This window comes from Kogia breviceps, chromosome 8, assembly GCF_026419965.1.
Source record: "Kogia breviceps isolate mKogBre1 chromosome 8, mKogBre1 haplotype 1, whole genome shotgun sequence".
Taxonomy (NCBI): Eukaryota; Metazoa; Chordata; class Mammalia; order Artiodactyla; family Physeteridae; genus Kogia; species Kogia breviceps.
Window position 1 is genome coordinate 65,704,406 of NC_081317.1, and position 23,089 is coordinate 65,727,494.

The window sequence follows — 23,089 nt, forward strand, 5'->3', positions numbered from 1 at the left end:
AGGGGCAGCAATTAATATGCGATCTCACACCACTCGGGCCAGACAGAATTGTTCTGATCTCAGTGGTCTAAGGATGTTACAAATGGCAGACCTCATGAAATGATACAGTAAAACTCAATTCTGAATACTTGTGCATCAGCTCGTAACATGGTGAGCACTCTGTCTCTCCACACCCCCATCAAGAAAAGTTATTTCCACTCTTGAAGTGCAGAGCATTAAAATAAATGGCTCACGGTGTCAAGTGTGTTGAATTAAATCATTATTTATGATATGTATCAGAAGCCATTTATCTCATTGCTTTTTGTTTAGTGAGATTCACCCCACAAAAGGTGAGAAGCTAAGAAAAAGTCAAGCGGCAGGCTAAAGAGGAAAGGGCAGACGAATGAGCTCAGCCAGGCCAAGAGACAGAGCCAGAAAAATGGGCAGAGGTGGTGGGGATCAGCCAGAAGGCTGCACTTATTCAAGACAAGCAAGGGAGGCTTTGTTGGCCCTGAGAAATATTAAACAAGAATCACAAAAGGATTCTAGAACTGGAAAGGCCATGGCAGTTCATACAAAAACTGACAAATTAACAAATGACTCCTGAAAAGCATTATGTCAACAGCCCAGTCACACTTCTTTTTAAAATTTTGGATTAGCAGAAACACCACCAGGAAGATCACCAAATAGGAATCGTCTGGAAGCACCTTTTAATACCAGTACTAGAACACTGACTGCACACAGTAGGTGCTCAATAAATATCCACTGACCACATGAAGGACTGTTTCCTTATTATATATAACACCTCAATTCATTCTTTCAGCTATCTCGATATTTATTAAATATCTTCTATATGAAAGGCATTTTGAAAAATGCAAAAGGAGACACAAAAAGATGCCATCCATTTATTCAAGATGCTTAATTTGGCAAATAAAAAGAGCTGTGACAAAAGTGTTGCCACGGTCATCACAATAAGCAAGATGAAGGGCTACAGATTTGGAAGGAGATGGGGCTGGACCAGCAGAACAAAGGTGAAGCCAGCATGTGCACCTGAGCAGTTACCCATCTGCGCCCCTGCTCTTCACCACTCTTCAATTGAGAAAGAGGGTCAGTCAACAAAGAAGGAACTTCACGACAGCCACCCGAGGGACACCAAACACAGGACGAGGAAGGAGGTGTGATTCTGCTTGGACGGCTCAGGCCAGGTGGCAGGATTGCTCAGGCAGGTGACCAGTGCACCGCTCGGAACTGAGGGCCATGAGTCACCAAGTCCAGGCACTTCTGGGTATGTTCCACAGACTGGCTCCCGAGAACTCATAATAAAGTAAAAAGGGGGCTTCTCCAAAGTCAGAAGTTCCCTGTAATTAACTTCTTGGTGTTCAGAGGCTACATGCAATGCTTCTACACCAGATCCTATGCTGCCTTGCAGGGTGCTGGGGACGTGCTGCATGATGGCTGAGCCTGCAGTGGCAGCTGGGACACGGGGTCCCCCACGTGGCTGAGGGAAGCTGTCCAGCAGGTTTTAGAGAACTGAGGAAGCCAGCAAGAGTGGGCTGCCTTTGAGTTCACCTTGAAGGACTAGCAGGTTTCAGCCAGTCCACATGCAGTGGGATGAGGAGGGAGGGAGGGAGGACATTCTAGATGGATGTAACAAAGCTAAGAGGTTTCTGAGTGGCTTCAGCAACCAAGCAAGTCTCCAGAGCAGCGCAGAAAATCTCAACAACCTTGGGCTAAGAATGCCTGTTGCCCAGGCGTGTCTCTTTGCTCATCCATCTTTTGCTCTTGGAGGGTTGGACAAATTCTACTTGTATTGTTATCGAAGGCACCTGGCATGTGTGCAAACTAAATATCTGGGGAGTGCCCTGACCAAACACTACACTCTCCTGTCTTCCCTACGTGGACAGTATTTCACAGTTATTAGAAGCATGGACTGGGAAGTCAGACAGACCTGGTTTTGAATCCAGCTCAGCACAGGCACAAAGGCTAGTCACAGAAACAGCCAAAATAACATGGCCTGAATAAACAGAAGCAGTGAGAAGTCATGGGGGCAGCAAGCTAGCCCCTGAACGTCTCCTGACCTTCTTCCTGACACCCCCTCAGCAGAAAACAGAGATTCCCCTCTGCAATTACTACCTGGGCTATGCAGAAAAGCCAGACATATAAGCAGCATTTGCAAGTAAATTAAATATTAAAGGCAACATCACAATCTCATGTTGAAAGAGGCACTTCACTGATGGTATAAAGCAGCATTTGCTGAATCACGAAATAGGCAATGTTATCTATGCTGAGAAAAATCAATCACTTATCATTTCTACTTCTCTAACAGCCTGTTTGGGTTCTATAATTCATTTCAAGTTTATTTCAGATTTAAAGGGCAAAGGGGGCATACAACTATAGCATATAGAGAGCTTTAGAACAAATCTTATTCTGAGTACTTATTAAGTGTCACTAAACATCTTTCAGCTGATGCGTGGGGAAAGCAAGCCTCCTAAACCAAAAAATAAACATTTTCTAAGTACTTTTTATTTGCACTTTTATTTCTTTTTATGTTAATATTAAAGAGCACCTGTTTCCTAGAGGAAATTTCATTTTTTGAAATTATGGTTTACAAGAGATCAAACAAAATTCTTACTCTCCTCAAATAAAGCATTTAATTGTATCCAGAATTACTGAATTACATACTTACTTAAAAAAAAAAAAAAAGGCACTGTCCTTTCTGATACAAGGAGGTCCTGCTTAGTCACTGATATGTGCTCTCCACCGTACAAAAATCGACACAAATTTGTGAGGTTACTTATAACTTAGAAGAATTTTTATAGATCGCTCTGAATTAATTCTGGAAATGATAGCATTTTAATCATTTAATTCTCTGTTTAATCTAAAAAGAAACACAATTTTCCTGTTTGTCACAGTTTAGGGAGGTTGGCTTACAAGCTTCCTGCTGTTTCAAGGACAGGCAAAAAAAAAATATTTATTATGAATATCTGATACGACTTGCTATCGGCATTATCAGATCAAGGACTAGGACACATTTTCTATTTATTTCTGGCCTCAAGCCTGAAGGCCTTAAGATATCTGACCAAAATTAATAAAAGACAAAGACTAATTATCCTTAGCAATATTTGTTTTGAGACAGTGCAAACATCCAACACTATAAAGGTTGCAGGGTTGGTTTGTTTAAGGTTTTTTTAAGAGAGGAGTGTATATTTCTGAAATGCCTGTTTTCTGTATATTTACTGAAATTGCATTCACTCGTTGGGTCTGAGAGGAAACAGTAAAGGCATCTCTAATCTGCAGAGAAGGAACTGGCTCCCACAAGCCAAGTTTCAACCGCCTCTCTTATCTGACTTCCCACAGGCACTTTTTAACAGTTTAAAAGAACATTTATGTACACTCCTGCTACATATACTTATCTTGGTGAATGGTACTTATTTGAATGTTTGGGAAAAGGAAAAATAAAGAGATCTCATGATTTTTTCTTTGATCACTACACAAACCGAGATGCTGGGGTGTACTTCCTGCTCTAAACACCAGAAGCTGCCCCAAGGCCCCTGAATACATCTGACTCTTGTGAGAAACTGTCAACCATGAATGGTTCTCTCTGTGGCCTGCTGCAACCTCTGCCTCTTGTCTTTCAATTATACCAGCAGCAGACCACACTGAGAAAATTTATGCTTAAGCTAAAATACTCCAGCACCATGTCTCCAAATAAAACTGAGGAAGCAGTGATGAAAAGCTATTAGGTCAACATTAGCAGATGTGTCACAGGTGGCCTTTCAGAGCAAGACCCTCTCTCTCTCCGGTGGGGAAAACTGTGGCCCTGAGAAGAGCCAGGTCAGGGTACAGCCCCCTGTGTGAACACTGTCCAGTCCAGAGCCCATCCCTCCTCCTGCTTCTGGAGGAAAAATCACGTAACAGTGAGTTTGGGGATTTGTCTTCTAAATTAGACAAACGTGGGGTTTCAATCTCAAGTGGCCCTTAGGGTCACCGAGAAGTTCTTTTATCCTTCCCAGTTGAGGGAATGGACAAAAGGCAGTAAAACAGGCTCTGGTCAAAGGATTAGGATTGAACCCTAACCCTGCCCCCACTGTGGCCTTGCATTGATTTACTAACCAGGATATTGCTTCTGGATTATTTAGGTGGACTTCCTCTGAGGATGAGTAAATGGTCAATATTTTGTTCAATGATCTATTTGTGGGTAATCTTTCCAAGCTTAGCTGCTTCACTGGTCAAGTAAAGATGACAACAGCAACTACTCCTAATGAAGCTGTTCTCAGGGTTCAAAGAAATAACATCTATAAAAGGTTTCTTAGTCCCTAGGACATAGTCAGAGCTAAGCAAGGTTGCCCCATCTGTTCCCAAATCTTACCACTCTTGAACACAAGCCCAATCCTCACATTCTAAAGACAACTGAGCCTCTTCCGTCACCCAGATAATAGGTACCATGAAGTTCCTCAACTGCCCTGCCCTCCCCTTCATCTTCAAAGCCACAGTTTCAAAACACTGATGCTCGTAATCATTCAGACACTAGGTAACTACAGATTTCCACATCTTGTTATTTAATGCATTGATTTAAAAAAAGCACATGTTACCATGTCACAAACTAATTTTTTAAAATATATTAGTAAGTGTACTTCGATATTACTGTCTCCTCTGTAATCCTATGTATTTTATTTTTAATATTTTAAAATACTTTTCTGAAGAACTATCCACAGCCTTTACCAAAAACTGCCCCAAAAGTCCATGAAACAAGTTAAGAACCCCTCACACAGAACAATTAAAAATGTCTAAAATCACCACGAATGAACACAGTGATTACAATCACCACATAAGAACAAATATTTCGGTGAATAAACAAAAATGGAAAACATCATGATTAGATTACTGGAACCCTAGGTTTCTCTTTTGTAAGGTTGTTGTTTTACTGTTTTTACAATAATAATTAAAAAAGGTTAGAGCATAAAAACCATGGTATCTTTAAAGCTTTTTTTTTTTTTTTCTTTCCTAACATTTCAAAATCAGAACTGGCAGATTTGCTTCCACAACAAACCAAATACACTGTGCACTACCCTCAGTTTCCCTGTTTTTGCAACTAGCCATGAACAGGTCATAAAAAGGTGTATATGGGCTTCCCTGGTGGCGCAGTGGTTGAGAATCCGCCTGCCGATGCAGGGGACGCGGGTTCGTGCCCCGGTCCGGGAAGATCCCACATGCCGCGGAGCGGCTGGGCCCGTGAGCCATGGCCGCTGAGCCTGCGCCTCCGGAGCCCGTGCTCCACAACGGGAGAGGCCACAACAGTGAGAGGCCCGCGTACCACAAAAAAAAAAAAAAAAAAAAAAAAAAAAAAAAAAAAAAGGTGTATAGTGGCAAAAGAGGAGTCAAGTAATTCTAACCATGCAGATTTTCTTCATGAAAATAACAATGCCTTATCCATATTACCTACAATGTTTTTCTGTCAGGAAAAATTGACTAAACAATGTCAAACAGGTATTAGATTGGCCCAGCAACTGACTCTTCAGCAAAAGGGTGAGAACACTAACTTCTCTGAAAAGTTCATTTAGATTAAAAGTAAACATTTTTCAGATGTGGGCCACATCTTGCTTATTCTTCCCATGGCTTTTATGGTGAGCTTTTTATTCTCCCTCTATTTCTCAATGGAATTTTCTCAATATTTAAAAATTCCATTTCTGTGAGATCTGTTCAAACAGAACAGTGAATTACCAAAGCAGATGTGTGAAAGAACTCTAAGAGACATTTACTGCTTGTATTATAGCTCACTGGCAATCGTAAAACTAAAGTGTGGTCGTCTTCTATCGTTCACATTACTTTTTTAAACATCTTTATTGGAGTATAATTGCTTTACAATGGTGTGTTAGTTTCTGTTTTATATCAAAGTGGGTCAGTTATACATATACTTATGTTCCCATATCTCTTCCCTCTTGCATCTCCCTCCCTCCCACCCTCTCTATCTCACCCCTCTCGGTGGTCACAAAGCACTGAGCTGATCTCCCTGTGCTATGCGGCTGCTTCCCACTAGCTATCTATTTTACGTTTGATAGTGTATATATGTCCATGACACTCTCACTTTGTCACAGCTTACCCTTCCCCCTCCCCATATCCTCAAGTCCATTCTCTAGTAGGTCTGTGTCTTTATTCCCATCATACCCCTAGGTTCTTCATGACATTTGTTTTTTCTTAGATTCCATATATATGTGTTAGCATACGGTATTTGTCTTTCTATTTATGACTTACTTCACTCTGTATGACAGACTCCAGGTCCATCCACCTCACTACAAATAACTCAATTTCGTTTCTTTTTATGGCTAATATTCCATTGTATATATGTGCCACATCTTCTTTATCCATTCATCCAATGATGTACACTTTGGTTGCTTCCATCTCCTGGCTATTGTAAACAGAGCTGCAATGAACATTTTGGTACATGACTCTTTTTGAATTATAGTTTTCTCAGGGTATATGCCCAGTAGTGGGATTGCTGGGTCATATGGTAGTTCTATTTGTAGTTTTTTAAGGAACCTCCATACTGTACTCCATAGTGGCTGTACCAATTCGCATTCCCACCAGCAGTGCAAGAGCATTCCCTTTTCTCCACACCCTCTCCAGCATTTATTGTTTCTAGATTTTTTGATGATGGCCATTCTGACCAGTGTGAGATGATATCTCATTGTAGTTTTAATTTGCATTTCTCTAATGATTAATGATGTTGAGCATTCTTTCATGTGTTTGGTGAAATCTGTATATCTTCTTTGGAGAAATGTCTATTTAGGTCTTCTGCCCATTTTTGGATTGGATTGTTTGTTTCTTTGTTATTGAGCTGCATGAGCTGCTTGTAAATTTTGGAGATTAATCCTTTGTCAGTTGCTTCATTTGCAAATATTTTCTCCCATTCTGAGGGTTGTCCTTTGGTCTTGTTTATGGTTTCCTTTGCTGTGCAAAAGCTTTTAAGTTTCATTAGGTCCCATTTGTTTATTTTTGTTTTTATTTCCATTTCTCTAGGAGGTGGGTCAAAAAGGATCTTGCTGTGATTTGTCATACAGTGTTCTGCCTAGGTTTTCCTCTAAGAGTTTGAGAGTGTCTGGCCTTACATTTAGGTCTTTAATCCATTTTGAGCTTATTTTTGTGTATGGTGTTAGAGAGTGTTCTAATCTCATACTTTTACATGTACCTGTCCAGTTTTCCCAGCACCACTTATTGAAGAGGCTGTCCTTTCTCCACTGTACATTCCTATCTCCTTTATCAAAGATAAGGTGACCATATGTGTGTGGGTTTATCTCTGGGCTTTCTATCCTGTTCCATTGATCTATATTTCTGTTTTTGTGCCAGTACCATACTGTCTTGATTACTGTAGCTTTGTAGTACAGTCTGAAGTCAGGGAGCCTGATTCCTCCAGCTCCATTTTCATTCTCAAGATTGCTTTGGCTATTCAGGGTCTTTTGTGTTTCCATACAAATTGTGATTTTTTTTGTTCTAGTTCTGTGAAAAATGCCAGTGGTAGTTTGATAGGGATTGCATTGAATCTGTACATTGCTTTGGGTAGTAGAGTCATTTTCACAATGTTGATTCTTTCAATCCAAGAACATGGTATATCTCTCCATCTATTTGTATCATCTTTAATTTCTTTCATCAGTGCCTTATAGTTTTCTGCATACAGGTCTTTTGTCTCCTTAGGTAGGTTTATTCCTAGATATTTTATTCTTTTTGTTGCAATGGTAAATGGGAGTGTTTTCTTAATTTCACTTTCAGATTTTTGATCATTAGTGTATAGGAATGCCAGAGATTTCTGTGCATTAATTTTGTATCCTGCTACTTTACCAAATTCATTGATTAGCTCTAGTAGTTTTCTGGTAGCATCTTTAGGATTCTCTATGTATAGTATCATGTCATCTGCAAACAGTGACAGCTTTACTTCTTCTTTTCCTATTTGGATTCCTTTTATTTCTTTTTCTTCTCTGATTGCTGTGGCTAGAACTTCCAAAACTATGTTGAATAAGAGTGGTGAGAGTGGGCAACCTTGTCTTGTTCCTGATCTTAGTGGAAATGGTTTCAGTTTTTCACCACTGAGGACGATGTTGGCTGTGGGTTTGTCATATATGGCCTTTATTATGTTGAGGAAAGTTCCCGCTATGCCTACTTTCTGCAGGGTTTTTATCATAAATGGGTGTTGAATTTTGTCAAAAGTTTTCGCTGCATCTATTGAGATGATCATATGGTTTTTCTCCTTGAATTTGTTAATATGGTGTATCACGTTGATTGATTTGCACATATTGAAGAATCCTTGCATTCCTGGAATAAACCCCACTTGATCATGGTGTATGATCCTTTTAATGTGCTGTTGGATTCTGTTTGCTAATGTTTTGTTGAGGATTTTTGCATCTATGTTCATCAGTGGTATTGGCCTGTAGTTTCTTTCTTTGTGACATCTTTGTCTGGTTTTGGTATCAGGGTGATGGTGGCCTCATAGAATGAGTTTGGGAGTATTCCTCTCTCTGCTATATTTTGGAAGAGTTTGAGAAGGATAGGTGTTAGCTCTTCTCTAAATGTTTGATAGAATTTGCCTGTGAAGCTATCTGGTCCTGGGCTTTTGTTTGTTGGAAGATTTTTAATCACAGTTTCAATTTCAGTGCTTGTGATTGCTATGTTCATATTTTCTATTTCTTCCTGCTTCAGTCTTGGCAGGTTGTGCATTTCTAAGAATTTGTCCATTTCATCCAGGTTGTCCATTTTATTGGCATAGAGCTGCTTGTAGTAATCTCTCATGAACTTTTGTATTTCTGCAGTGTCCGTTGTTACTTCTCCTTTTTCATTTCTAATTCTACTGATTTGAGTCTTCTCCCTTTTATTCTTGATGAGTCTGGCTAATGGTTTATCAATTTTGTTTATCTTCTCAAAGAACCAGCTTTTAGTTTTATTGATCTTTGCTATCGTTTCCTTCATTTCTTTTTATTTCTGATCTGAGCCTTATGATTTCTTTCCTTCTGCTAAATTTGGGGATTTTTTTGTTCTTCTTTCTCTAATTGCTTTAGGTGCAAGGTTAGGTTGTTTATTTGAGATGTTTCCTGTTTCTTAAGGTAGGATTGTATTGCTATAAACTTCCTTCTTAGAACTGCTTTTGCTGCATCCCATAGGTTTTGGGTCGTCGTGTCTCCATTGTCATTTGTTTCTAGGTATTTTTTTATTTCCTCTGATTTCTTCAGTGATCACTTCATTATTAAGTAGTGTATTGTTTAGCCTCCATGTGTTCATCGTTGCTTGTTTCCTCTTTAGTTCTTCTAGATCCTTGGTAAACGTTTCCTGTATTTTCTCCATTCTATTTCCAAGATTTTGGATCATTTTTACTATCATTATTCTGAATTCTTTTCCAGGTAGACTGCCTATTTCCTCTTCATTTGTTAGGGCTGTTGGGTTTTGAATTTGCTCCTTCATCTGCTCTGTGTTTTTCTGTGTTCTCATTTTGCTTATCTTACTGTGTTTGGGGTCTCCTTTTTGCAAGCTGCAAGTTCTTAGTTCCCGTAGTTTTTGGTGTCTGCCCCCAGTGGCTAAGGTTGGTTCCGTGAGTTGTGTAGGCTTCCTGGTGGAGGGGACTAGTGCCTGTGTTCTAGTGGATGAGGCTGGATATTGTCTTTCTGGTGGGCAGGTCCACGTCTGGTGGTGTGTTTTGGGGTGTCTGTGGCCTTATTATGATTTTAGGCAGCCTCTTAGCTAATGGGTGGGGTTGTGTTCCTGTCTAACTAGTTGTTTGGCATAGGGTGTCCAGCACTGTAGCTTGCTGGTTGTTGAGTGAAGCTGGGTGTTGGTGTTGAGATGGACATCTCTGGGAGATTTTCACTATTTGATGTAACGTGGAGCTGGGAGGTCTCTTGTGGACCAGTGTCCTGAACTTGGCTCTCCCACCTCAGAGGCACAGCACTGACTCCTGGCTGGAGCACCAAGAGCCTTTCATCCACACAGCTCAGAATAAAAGGGAGAAAAAGTAGAAAGAAAGAGGATAAAATAAGATAAGATAAAATAAAATAAAGTTATTAAAATAAAAAATAATTATTAAGAAAAAAAATTTTAAGTAAAAAAAAAAAACGGACTGACAGAACCTTAGGACAAATGGTGAAAGCAAAGCTATACAGACAAAATCTCACACAGAAGCATACACATACACTCTCACAAAAAGAAGATAAAGGGAAAAAATAATATATCTTGCTCTCAAAGTCCACCTCCTCAATTTGGGATGATTCTTTTTCTATTCAGGTATTCCACAGATGCAGGGTACATCAAGTTGATTGTGGAGATTTAATCCGCTGCTTCTGAGGCTGCTGGGAGAGACCTCCCCCTCTCCTCTTTGTTTGCACAGCTCCCAGGGTTCAGCTTTGGATTTGGCCCCACCTCTGCGTGTAGGTCGCCTGAGGGCATCTGCTCTTTGCTCAAACAGGACGGGGTTAAAGGAGCAGCTGATTCGGGGCCTCTGGCTCATTCAGGCTTGGGGGAGGGAAGGGTACAGATGCGGGGCAAGCCTACGGCGGCAGAGGCCTGCATGACGTTGAACCAGCCTGAGGCACGCCGTGTGTTCTCGCAAGGAAGTTGTCCCTGGATCCCGCGGCCCTGGCAGTGGTGGGCTGCACAGGCTCCCGGGAGGGGAGGTGTGGAGAGTGACCTATGCTCGCACACAGGCCTCTTGGTGGCGGCAGCAGCAGCCTTAGCGTCTCATGCCCGTCTCTGGAGCTCCTTTACACGGAGCGCTTAATCCCCTCTCCTCGAGCACCAGGAAACAAAGAGGGAAGAAACAGTCTCTTGTCTCTTTGGCAGCTCCAGACTTCTCCCGGACTCCCCGTGGAGCACTAACCCCTTCAGGCTGTATTCACTCCGCCAATCCCAGTCCTCTCCCTGCGATCTGACCAAAGTCCCAGCCTCAGCTCCCAGCCCCCGCCCACCCGGGCGGGTGAGGAGACAAGCCTCTCGGGCTGGTGAGTGCTGGTCAGCACTGATCCTCTGCAAGAATCTCTCCGCTTTGCCCTCCGCACGCGTTGCTGTGCTCTCCTCCGTGGCTCCGAAGCTTCCCCCCCTCTGCCACCTGCAGTCTCCGCCCGTGAAGGGGCTTCTAGTGTGTGGGAACCTTTCCTCCTTCACAGCTCCCTCCCGCTGGTGCAGGTCTCATCCCTATTCTTTTGTCTCTGTTGATTCCTTTTTCTTTTGCCCTACCCAGGTACGTGGGGGAGTTTCTTGCCTTTAAGGAGGTCTGAGATCTTCTGCCAGCGTTCAGTGGGTGTTCTGTAGGAGTTGTTCCACGTGTAGATGTATTTCCAATGTATCTGTGGGGAGGAAGGTGATCTCCGCGTCTTACTCTTCCGCCATCTTCCCCGACACTCCACATTACTTTTTTTAAAGATGAGGATAATCCGGTTCATCCTGAAATTCACACCCCTATTGCCCTATGTGTATGCCTGTGTGTTATGAGAGAGCCCCTCAGCTGATCCTTGGAATAGGAATCCATCAAGCTTCAGGTAGTAAAAGACAAGCTGCTTTTGTCTAACTATGTATACATATAAATTTCAGTGCTACAAGTTTGAGGCCAAAGTGGTACTTTTCAATGCTAAACGATAAAGATAAAACAGTATTCTTTGGAATCCCCTTCAAATGACTGAGGTCAAATGAATGGAAAATTAGGAAACAGAAAGAAGAGTTCAAGACCTCTAGGTTTTTTTGGTTAAGATTTGGGGCTCATAATGCTTGCCGGTATCTGAGCAAATTTCAGGCTAACTCACACCCATCCGGCTCCCTGACAGAGGAGAGGCACTGAGGGAGACTGCAGTTTGAGCTCCAACTCCCTCACTAGGGAGCGGGGTACTTGGGTGAGTTCCCATGTGCACCTGAGCCTCAGTTTCTACAGCTGCACTTCATAGGATCACAGTGGGAATTAAGGGGGTAATGGTTACAAAAGTGCTCTCTAAACACAAAAGGCTTTGCAAACATGGCCACTCTTACTGTACCCTTTAAAAGATGAGGAAAAAGAAACAGTAGAATGTGATAATGTATCTGTTCCTTTCCAGTTGCCACAGCAAAAGGCACAAGAGCTTGAACATAGGATACAAATGAGGCAGAAAATCAGATTGCACCAGTTTCAAGGGGATTATACCACTGAGGAACAAAAAGGGTGTGATTTTTCAACAAATCTTCACAGAACAGTGTAGCCCCATTTGCTGAGCCTGTGGCTGGGCCCCGTGGCAGGACAAGCATCATCTCTTCTCAAACTAGTCTGTACCAAGTTCCCCTGTTCAGCCTCCCTCAGCACCATGTGATCTTTTTTCCCCCTGCCGATGTCTTCCCAGCTGTGAGCCAGTGTGCTCATTCTCCAATCCTGGCTTCCCATTTCAATGGCAAGTGTGATGACCACAGCTTAATTCTTTATCACCAGTGTGTGTTTTTCAGATTTACTTTTAAGAAGTGTGTGTGTGTTGGGGGGGAATCTTCTTACTAGATTCAGGGTTTTCATCAAGGACTTTGAGTATTTTCATTTTTTCTGCAATAGCCATGTTTAGTTAACTTTTTAAAAGCAGGGTCACTGAAATCATACATTTATCCAGTATTCCTCAAAATGTAAGAAACTAAACACCTGGATTCACAGACCCTTCTTAAAGTATAGGGAGCATGTATTTCTGCTTTCTTCCAGAGGGAAAACTCTTTTTTTTTTTTTTAATGCTGTTAAGTTTTTTTAGGGAAAAAAAACCAAACTCAACAACATCTATACTACTGGGGTGGAAAATTTATTCTATTCTATTACTAGACTTGTGTGAAGTTTGGCAAAATGTCACATGGGATTTCCCTATTTCTCTTACGTGAATTCTGAACTCCACTTTGGACTTACATAGTGTTAAAACTATTCCTACGAAAGTCACAAACTGCATGTTTCCATTGAAAACCACCCAGTAGCCCCCAGGGAAGAAAGAATAACCTGTTCAGGTTCCCTTGAAATATTCATGAACTCAGCAGAGGATTAGATTAAAAACAGAGCCCCCAAGCAGAGGAGGTTTTGGTGTTTTCCCCAAGTTTTAAGCTTTATTATGGTCTTTTCACAACTTGGCCCACCTGCTCATAAAAATGCTCCTATGCCCCACCAGGATTATAGTTTATCTTGAAAACTTTTACCTAATGGACAAAAACAGGATGTATAGTTAATTCTTCCCCTTGCAAGTAAACTGTAGTTATCAGCAGACATATATGAGAAATCATGACAGTGGGTTAATATTGTGGTATGTGCCTATTTTTTGAAAGTGACAGCTGGGAACACTGGATATATAACATAGGAAACATAAACCCTTACCACGTGAATCAAAGAAAAATATGCTTAGGAACTATCTCTCGGGGCAAAGGGGACACACCACACATCTTAAAGTCAAGTGAAAATGGTGTTATTGTTTCGACTGGTCCACTGTACTGAACCTCCTGTGGCAAGGTTGAATAGAACATCATAAAAAAGCCCTTTCCAAAGCCATCCTCCATTTGACCACACCAGACGTTAATGCAAGGGAAGCTTAACCCTTCTGAAAACATTTTAAACCTGAGCAAATTAAAAGCAGCACCAGAGGGATTATTTTTTTCCTAGCAAGAACCCACAAGCAATTTACTTGACTAGAGGAAAAATGCAAAGAAATCCTTTATCACAAAATAGCTTCTTGAATCTTTTTACCAATAAACCTTCCATCCATCCATCCAAGAATGCCTATCCTCCCTGCTGATAACAAGCTGTGGAGATAATTTTTTTTTTTTTCTATAAAACCCCAAATGATGTTTTCAAATAAAATGAAACTACTACATGCCCCTGTCAAAAATGGTCCTAGAAGAGGTACATGTCATTTTAACAGCTGTGTGTTAAAATATTTAGTAGAAAGAATCTACTTGTCAAGTTCCTACAGAAAACTCCAAGGAGGTTATAAGCACATCTATCAAATTTTCATCTACCTTGGGGCTGACCTACTGGGGAAACCATAGAAAACCTGGCCTTGTTCTATGAGGGAGCTGGAGGTTTAGAGTTCTGGACAATAATGGGATCACAATCAAGCACAAAGATGGGGCCTGATAGAGTTTCTGCAGTGATTCCCCATTGAAGGCATACTGGCAATAGGCAGCTGCATTCTGCTTTAAGCCACAATTTGAGCTAAGGAAATGAACCCATGTGATGGACCATCAAACTCCCTTGTGAGAATTCTGACCTCTCACTCCAAACCTAGCAAACAAACACCCATCAAATATTAGCAAAAGAAAGACCAAGCCAGCAAAACGTGGGAAGGATTTTTTTTAAGCCTCATTTAAATAGCTTCCATACCCTACCCTTTGGGAATTATATTAGGTAACTTTTTTAAGAAGGAAAATTTGGTTTTAAGGAGCTTATGGGAACATTTAACTTGGAATGGAAAGATTATTTGCTCAGTGTTAGGCTAAAAGCCAAAATCCACTTTTAGCCAGAGATGATTTTAATATTATACCTCACAAGAGTATTGTGTCAGCAATGTAGCAAAGTTATGACTTCCCCCAAAGACTCATTAAAATGTATTATTAAGTATAAAAAAATTCGGAAAATCCAAGAGGAACCCGTCTGTACTATCTCAGAAACAGTAAAAATTCTTTCCAACTTATCACTTCTTTCACTCTGCCTCCTCTACAAATACCACTCAGTAAATACTGGGAAGAACTTGATCCTGATGAAAAAGAGGATGAAGATGAAAAAGAGAATGAAAAATGCCCTAGGGCTTCCCTGGTGGCTCAGTGGTTGAGAGTCCGCCTGCCCATGCAGGGGACACCGGTTTGTGTCCCGGTCTGGGAAGATCCCACATGCCGCGGAGCAGCTGGGCCCGTGAGCCATGGCCGCTGGGCCTGCACATCCAGAGCCTGTGCTCCGCAACGGGAGAGGCCACAACAGTGAGAGGCCCAAGTACCGCAAAAAAAAAAAAAAAAAAAAAAAATGCCCTAAAGAGCCATTATGATGCTCTGCATGTGATTCTTCCTTTAAACGTGCTACAGAGGAATATATGATGAATTCCGGTGACTATAAAAAATAATAAACCTGTGAAGAGGCCATAATATTTTTTAAATTATTCAACACACATAACACTTTAAAGTATGTTAAATTAGAAACATTATTTTGAAGAAAAATAGTAACTTTTTCCCACTTTAATTTTTATAATCTGAAATTTTAATAACTCCAATATTTTTCTTTTTCTTTCTGTTTTGGTTGTTAGCTCATGTCAAATTATTTTCCCTTCATCAATTCTTGAAAATGTTCTCCCACCTCCTCAATTAAAAAAAAAAAAAAAACAATGACCTAAATTCATTTAAGTCAAGCAAATCAGCTCTAGAAAGCTGGACCAAGTATTGACTTTCTTACCTAATCCTGCAAGAATGTGAAAGCACACTTGCAAAGGCGTTACAAGCTGCTATGGAAACGACATTCTTTTTTCACTATAACAGTACTCCTGGCTGAGAACTGCTGGCTCGCAAACCCCCAATCCAAGCCCATTGACAGCTTGTGGAGTGGACAGATGAGGCATGGAAAATATTTTAAATTAGTTCATTTATCTTGTTGAGACACAGGAAACGGCAACAAATTTCTCACATAAAAGGAAGTATAGAGAAAGACAATGCACCCCTAGCAATGTGTAGCAAATTTAGTCCATTAAGTCAAACCCTTCAGAATATTCTATACTGCCTAATAATAGCCACATCTCGTATTCTGAGGGAATTTTTTACAATCAAAAGATCCAGAAGGATGGCTAGAAATCATTGACTGCTTCTGATTTTTTGATGGACTCAAATTTTGCAAGTCAAATAGTTTTAAAATCAATGGTTTTTCACTGATCCCAGGTAGATCTTGGGCCAATATTAATTCTGCTTAATAAATCTAGAAAATTGCAGTAAAGAACTGAATGTTCTTAAAGAGAGCTCAAAAATGGCACATCTAAGGGTGAGCCAGACAAAGATGATTTAAGGAGACAATGTGAACTGCCCCTAAAGGTAAATGGACAGAATGGCTTTGTTCTAGGTCCCCATTCCATGGCTGACACCTCAGGAACTTCTGGCTCTGTGGTTCCTTCCCACCTGTGTCTCTGCCAGTGCACCACCTCCAAAGCAGTCTGTCACCTCCTGCTTCATGAGTCCCTCCTAGGAAGACAGGGCAGGGTCTTCAGGACTGGAAGTAGAAGCAAGTGGACACAGGGGCCAAACACTGGCCTTGGGGTTGGCTGCATCAGCATCACTGGGAATCAGAGGATTGTGTTAAAAATAAGGTCCCATCCTCCCCACAGCTAGAACCTCTGATTCGTAAGTCTGAAAAGGAGCACAGAAATCTGTATTTTTAATACACATTCCCAAGCCAGAATTGGAAATCACTACATCCCAAATCCTTCACGAACTAGAAGCAGATAATTCTTGAAAGTCTATGTACTTACTCCCTTGAGTAATTTTAAGTAGATACATAAAATTTCTCATCATAACCTTAAGTTGTGAAAGTTATCATTCTCTGTATTAAATACTGACTTTTAAAAGTAAAATACATTGTCTCAAAATTCTATGGTGATTTGATACCTCCATCATCCATTTAAAAAAATAAAAGAACAGCCACTTTTTTAAACAGATTTTATAGCATTATTTATTCTCTTTAAACTTCTATTACCTCTATTCCACTTTCCCCACAGAATTTTATCTGAAGACAAGATACTTCTATGCTCAAAAGTCTTTTATTGACCACTCCACCATAATTCTGTCAAAAGAAATATGCATATTAATTGAAGTTTCATTTTTAAAAATTTCCTTTGACAGGCTCTAAGTTAAAAAAAATCTTCTGATTTGAAAATTAACTTATTTTCAGTTTATAGCTGGTCAGAGCTACATATATATTACAATGTTAATTATTAAAGTAAAAAAGTAAATTTTTATTGTATATATATTTCTTAACCTGATATATAGACAAAGATTTTTTTTTGGTACACATTTAGTTTTATTGTAACAAAGCAACTTGTACACTTTTAACGTTTAAAACTGAGCATCATCTTTCCTTTCCAGTGAAACAAAAAGAAAAATTTAAAAATAAACAGGAACAAAATTACAATAGAGAATGTCAATTGCAAATAAGATCTTACAGGTTCTGCTGATTCTCCCATCGAGAGGCAGGGCTCAAGTCATCATTAGGAGAGAATTTTATTTTAAAAGTGTCATCTTAAACTGCAAGGATGTCCGTTAAACATCACAATTAAACATGCCAAAGGAGAAGCCATGTTGTCAAAATGCCCACTTAACCCATCCAAACATCTCAAACCCACCCTTTGCTGACCTTCTATAACCCTATTTTTTAAAGTTTTTTTTTTCTTTTTTTAAACAAGAGAAAGTAGACAGATACATGTTGGTAAATGCTAACTGTCCATATTCACAAAGAGACACAGTGTAATCTCTGAGCCCAATATACAAAGAAAGGAGGAAAAAAGCTAGAATTCTATGCACTACTACACGGGGGCCTAGCACCCTCCAGCTTCCAGCAGAGCTAAGGGAGCAGGTTTTTCTTTTTTCCCACAGAGCATGGTGGTGTTGAGTCCATAAAGTTTTTGTTGAGACAGGAAGGGATAAAAGTGAACTTGGAACAGAAAGGGGTAGAGATTCTTTTCCCACTGAATTCTGCTCAAGGTATTTCCCCCCAAAATAAGTTGTGAGCCATGGTATAAAGGAGAAAAGAGACCTCAAAAACAAGGCAACTGAGCACAAGAGGAGGAGATTTAAAAAAAAAAAAAAAAAAAGACTGCAACTTGCTCCCAGGGACTGGAGGAAATTAAAAAAGGAAGGTTGGAATCCATCAGTGTTCCATTCGTCATCTTCTCCTTCATATTCCTCTCCTTCCTCCCCCTCCTCATCATCTTCATCTTCTTCACCTTCATCCTCATCCCCTTCTTCATCAATATCTTCCAATCCTTCTTCCTCTTCATCATCATCATCTTCTTCTTCTCCTTCCCCTTCCTCATCATCCATGTCTGGAACCAAGTAGTACTGTAATGGATTTGGCCAAATATCACCTTTGATGACCTCTCCTAACTCATCTGCACCTGCATCAGCATGATCAGTAAACCAGGTGAAGAAGCTTTCTGGTTCCTCATGCTGTCTCTTCCTGCTGGCTTTATTCTGCGTTTGACTTGAACGTTTTGTCAAATCCTTTCCGGATTTCCATTTGATTTCAGTGGACTTTGAAGATGGATCACCACTCTCATTCAGATGAAATTCTTTGGAGAGAACTTTATTTTCGAAGTAAGGGTTTTCATCAAAATAAAAATCTATTCTGTAACCTGATTTAATATCTTCAAATTCTGTCACTTTGACTCTTGTCAAATAACGCAGCGCCTCTTCATCCTCCTCCCCAAGCAGTGCAGACACTTGTGGATGGTTAATAAATGTTGTTACCCCAAAATCTGGGATTTTGGCCATCAATTCTGACCTCTTCTGATAAAATGGTTGGCGGAGTTTGTTATATTTCTGTTCTACTTTCAGAATCTCCTCACTGGCTTGTTCGTTAAGTCTGTCTATTTCATTCTGTACTTCATCAGTATGTTCAACTGCTCCCTGCTGTTCTTTCTGGAGGGGGCGCGGCGGCGGGCGGGCAGGCGGCTCTGCTCCCTCACTCACGCTCCGTGCTCCAGCTCGCGGCTCCATCTCCCCAGCCGCCGCCTCCTCCCACCTCCTCCTCACAGCAAGGGTAGATAGCCGACAAAGATTTTTCTAAAGTAGCTTGTATAAATACAGATAATATCACACACTGCTAGCGATACAGTTCCTGTGTCATTTTAATTATATTTTTCCTTAAAAAATAATTCACATTAATAAGCGGATAGGATTGGAGGAGCTCTGTTGCAGCAATGTTTCTCAGTTCTTTTGAACTCTTTCTCAACTACCATCCATCGCTATCTATCAGCTGACATCCTTTGGGTAGTCCTTCAATTTTGCCAAAAGTAACGAAAAGGAGCCACCTGAGTCGCAAATCAGTACTTGCTACCCAGTCATTACATTCATTCCCTTTTTCAACTTTACGAAGACCAGCGTTTTGCATCATTCCTCTGTTTAACATGCCAGAGGTCTTTCAACACAAGCAGGGCACCACAGTAAGATGAGAGACAGACGCGAGCCAAGGAGGAGATGGGCTGTGAGGGGGAGGAGAATAGGAGACTCTGTAGACCTGTAGACAGCAGGTCTGTTCTTGAGCAGATCGACTTCTGGGAAAAGTATAGATTATCCTTGTACATGCTCTTAGGAAGGGTATGCGGGAATGTGGGCATCAGTTCAAAAGTGCCTGCCAGTTGATCCTGTAGTTCACGATCCCAGGGGTCTCCTGGTAGCAGCTACAGTTATCAAAAGTGAAGAGCACTCTGACAGCACCTCGCTCAGGAGCAAGGGCTGAAGAGGGCAGTGCCCAGTGCAACGTTTACTTCCCAAGGGCAGAGTGGAAGCTGGCTCAGGGAGGGACTGGAGCTGAGAAGCAGGGTAGGCATCTTTCTCAGAGCAGCCTATTCCAAAGTGTATTCTCCCAACTTTCCCATCTCCCCCGGCCTCACTTTTCTATAAAGTTTCCACTGAGAAACACAGCACAGACTGTGGCTAAAATTGTTCCCATCTGTGACAGAGGCACATTTACTCAACAGAATAATAACTATTCTAACGCTGGTGTTGCAGCAATCAATGTATGTAAGAGGACACACAACCAAAGATCTTGTGTGGCCTAACTCAGAAATTCACAATTAGGCCAGTGGGGTTTTAAGATACAGAAATATCTACCAATTTTTAAAACTTTTCTGCTTGCTCTTGGGTTCAAATGTACTACATGTGAATAAATTTTTAAAATGAAAAGTAATAAAAGAAAGAAAAAAACTAAGTTCCTCCACTGCATGCTCCATTCACTTTAGGAGGGGTTAATGTATAAGCCCAGTGGGGAGCACCATTTTCTATAAATGCTAAAATTATCTCACCATGCAGTCTGAGAAGAAAAACACAACAGAAGAAAAATTTTTAAGCCCACACTCGTATGAGCAGAGGAGGAAGCGGAAGCAGAAGCATGACTCCTGCCTTTCTGCCTCTGGCAGGAGCTCTCACTGCAATGCCAGCCAAGGACCCAAAGCTGCTGGAGAGTCAGCCGCCAGGGCTCTGCATTTGACAATGTAAAAGTCAGGTGAAGCGTCAGACCAGAAAGAGCCTACCCTCCCCCCTTTCTGGGTGTTCCCCATAGTTCACCCTACACAACTAGACTTTCAGCCAGCCTCACTGGCTCTTTTGGAACCAGGAAAAGGTGTGAGAAAAATCCCAGAATAAGAATTTTAGAACTGAAAGGGTCGTTTATCTTAGAAATAAGGAAACTGAGGCCTGAAGCAGATGAGCTGGCCCACAATCACACTCCCAGGGCTGAGACGCCCCCAAAGGCATCCCTGTCTCCTCCGCCACGCGGCTCAGAGCTCTGTCCTCCGCTGCTCCTGCCCCACTGGTTCCCTTCTCTTCTCTGATGCACCTCATTTCTTCCGGCCTTGAGGACCTTGAATATACCACTCCCTTAACTTGCATAACTGCCCCCCACCATCCCTACCTTCATCTTGACTGCACCTCCTCACGTTTTAGTTCTTAAATGTCATTCCTTCAGGGTCATCCACTCTTGAGCCTCCAAATTAGGTTAGTCTCCCTGATGGACGTTGTCATGGGACAATTCCTTTTCATAAACAGTCATTTTTTAATATATCTCTCTTCCTAGACCTAAGAGCTCCAAGAACATTGGAACCAACATGTTCTGGCTCATCCTTATAAGCCCTTACATATAAGCCCTTAAAAGTAATGGCTCAGGACCTGGAAGAAGGTAAACATTCATTAAATATTTATAAATAAATTTAATAAATATTTACTACATGGTGGATACTGCTTTGAGGGTAATATATATACTGTTCATTATTTACTTAATTTATTCCTCTAAACTCCATGAGACAGGCAATAGTAATATTTCCATTTTATAGATGTAGAAACTGAAGCACAGAACAGTTCAGGAACTTCACCAAGATCACACAGCTCATAAGTAGAAGAGTCGTGGCCCTGGGTAACATTTATGGTAGCTGCTTTATAAAGGGTCAATGGAGACCTGCATGAGAACTTAGTGCTTGGAAAGATTTTTAAAGAACAAGCTATGAGCATAATGGGCCCTGATATCGGACACTATGTGAGCATTTTCCAGAAGAATATGTTAACAGACTTTATATTAGTCATCTTTCATGCTCCAGCAGCAACAATCTCCAAAGCCTCATGAAATGTTTGTTTCTTGCTCATGTTGAATGCTTGCTGTGACTCTGCGGCAGGTCTTTAATCTGGGCCCCGGGCTGGGGGAGTGCCCCTATCTGAACCACGCAGTTTTCACAGATGGGAACGGAGAGATGGTGGCACCATGCAGAGGCTCCTAGAGCTTCAGCCAGCAGCAGCACAGGTCATTACCACTTACATTAAATTTAAAACCCCAAGCTTTTTATTTTCTTCCCCTAAGTTCCCCAGGGCATTAGAAGCAACCAACCACCTCGATTCAACTCCTTATCTTCACTAAAATGTTCTATGGCAGCACATACTTGGTCCCTCAGAGCCTCGTCTCCTCTAGGCACTTGACTGCAGGGATCTAAAGGTGATAATCTGAGTAGCTCTCTGCCCCTGCACACCATGTGCTACCAGTTGAATCCTTCCTACAATTCTTCGTAGTTTTTTAGCCTTCTCTTCATATAATGCTTTTACTCTTTCAATCTTCTCCCAAACAAAAAACCTCTTAAGGATCTGGATCCAAATTCTCATAGAGGTATGGTGGAGAGACCTCCCTATCTTTCTTTTGAGAGAAGGGATGATGTAGAAGGAACACAAACTGTCCCACAGTTTTACTGTTTAAATGCTACCACCCTGTCTCACAAAGAACATAACTTCATTTGCCTCAGGCACTTTACATGCAGTAACTCATGGTTCGTTATGTCTCTGGATGTTAGGTATGATTATCTCATTTTACAGGTAGCAAATAATATTAGACGCCTGGAGATTAAATTCCCTGCCTAAGGTTTCGTAGTCAACAGCAGAACCAGGACAAGATCCCTCCTGATGTTCTGCTCTTTGCATAGAAATGCTCATCTAGGCTTTCTGATGATCTTGAGCTAAAGTTAAGACAGAACCAGAGTAAACATCAACTCCTCCCCTGACATACGCAAATGCATACATCCACACATACTAAATATATTTTATATGTGTGTTTTATATAATATACACACATACAAACACATGGACAAAATACCAACTCGGAATGGGGGAAATGTTCCTGAACTGTCGAATACATACTGACTGCTGAACTGAGAGAACTCTACTTATTTGATAAATTATTAAATACTATGCAGCACTTCTTCAGGAAAAGACAATAGGGAACTTCAGTCAGGTCTCATCCCTGCTTGAGATGGAACCCTAACAATGGCTAGGAATATAAATGTTAAATAAGGAAGGAACCCTTAATGGTTGGTACTCTATTTTATCATTTCTCCTAACTCTGATACTTTCCTTTTATTGCACACAACATGATCACTCATTCTGTTGAATAGAATGAATGTTCCTATTGTCAGCTCTCTGTTTTGCTACTTACTGCAAATCCTTGGCAAAACTGCCCGCTTCATTTTTTATTCCCTGTAGATCTTCCTGCCCTCAAGGAAGGGGCTTTTTTTTTTTTTTTTTTTTTTTTGCAGTTTGCGGGCCTCTCACTGTTGTGGCCTCCCCCATTGCGGAGCACAGGCTCCGGATGCATAGGCTCAGCGGCCATGGCTCATGGGCCCAGCCGCTCCGCGGCATGTGGGATCTTCCCGGACCGGGGCACGAACCCGCGTCCCCTGCATCGGCAGGCGGACTCTCAACCACTGCGCCACCAGGGAAGCCCAAGGAAGGGGCTTTGAAGTAGTGTGAGTTCCAGAGCCAAGTGTGACAACGCAGCAGTCTCAAGATGAAGTGTCAAGTCAGCAGACAAGGCTGCCTGCAGTAGCGGAGCCGACTCTTTCAGGGAAAGGACTGCCCGAAGCCCTGTGGAGGCCCCCTGGGTCCC

General features: G+C 41.3%; 2 protein-coding genes across 9 annotated transcripts in view; both read right to left on the reverse strand.

Annotated features, from left to right (window-relative positions):
• KDM4C (lysine demethylase 4C) overlaps window positions 1-23,089 on the reverse strand; it is a 430,596-nt gene that overhangs the window by 83,700 nt on the left and 323,807 nt on the right. The window lies entirely within an intron of this gene.
• Window positions 17,320-21,683, reverse strand: LOC131761481 (protein SET-like). The gene has a single exon (XM_067040124.1). The coding sequence runs from the start codon at window positions 18,667-18,669 to the stop codon at window positions 17,320-17,322; it is 1,350 nt and encodes a 449-aa protein (XP_066896225.1). The 5' UTR covers window positions 18,670-21,683.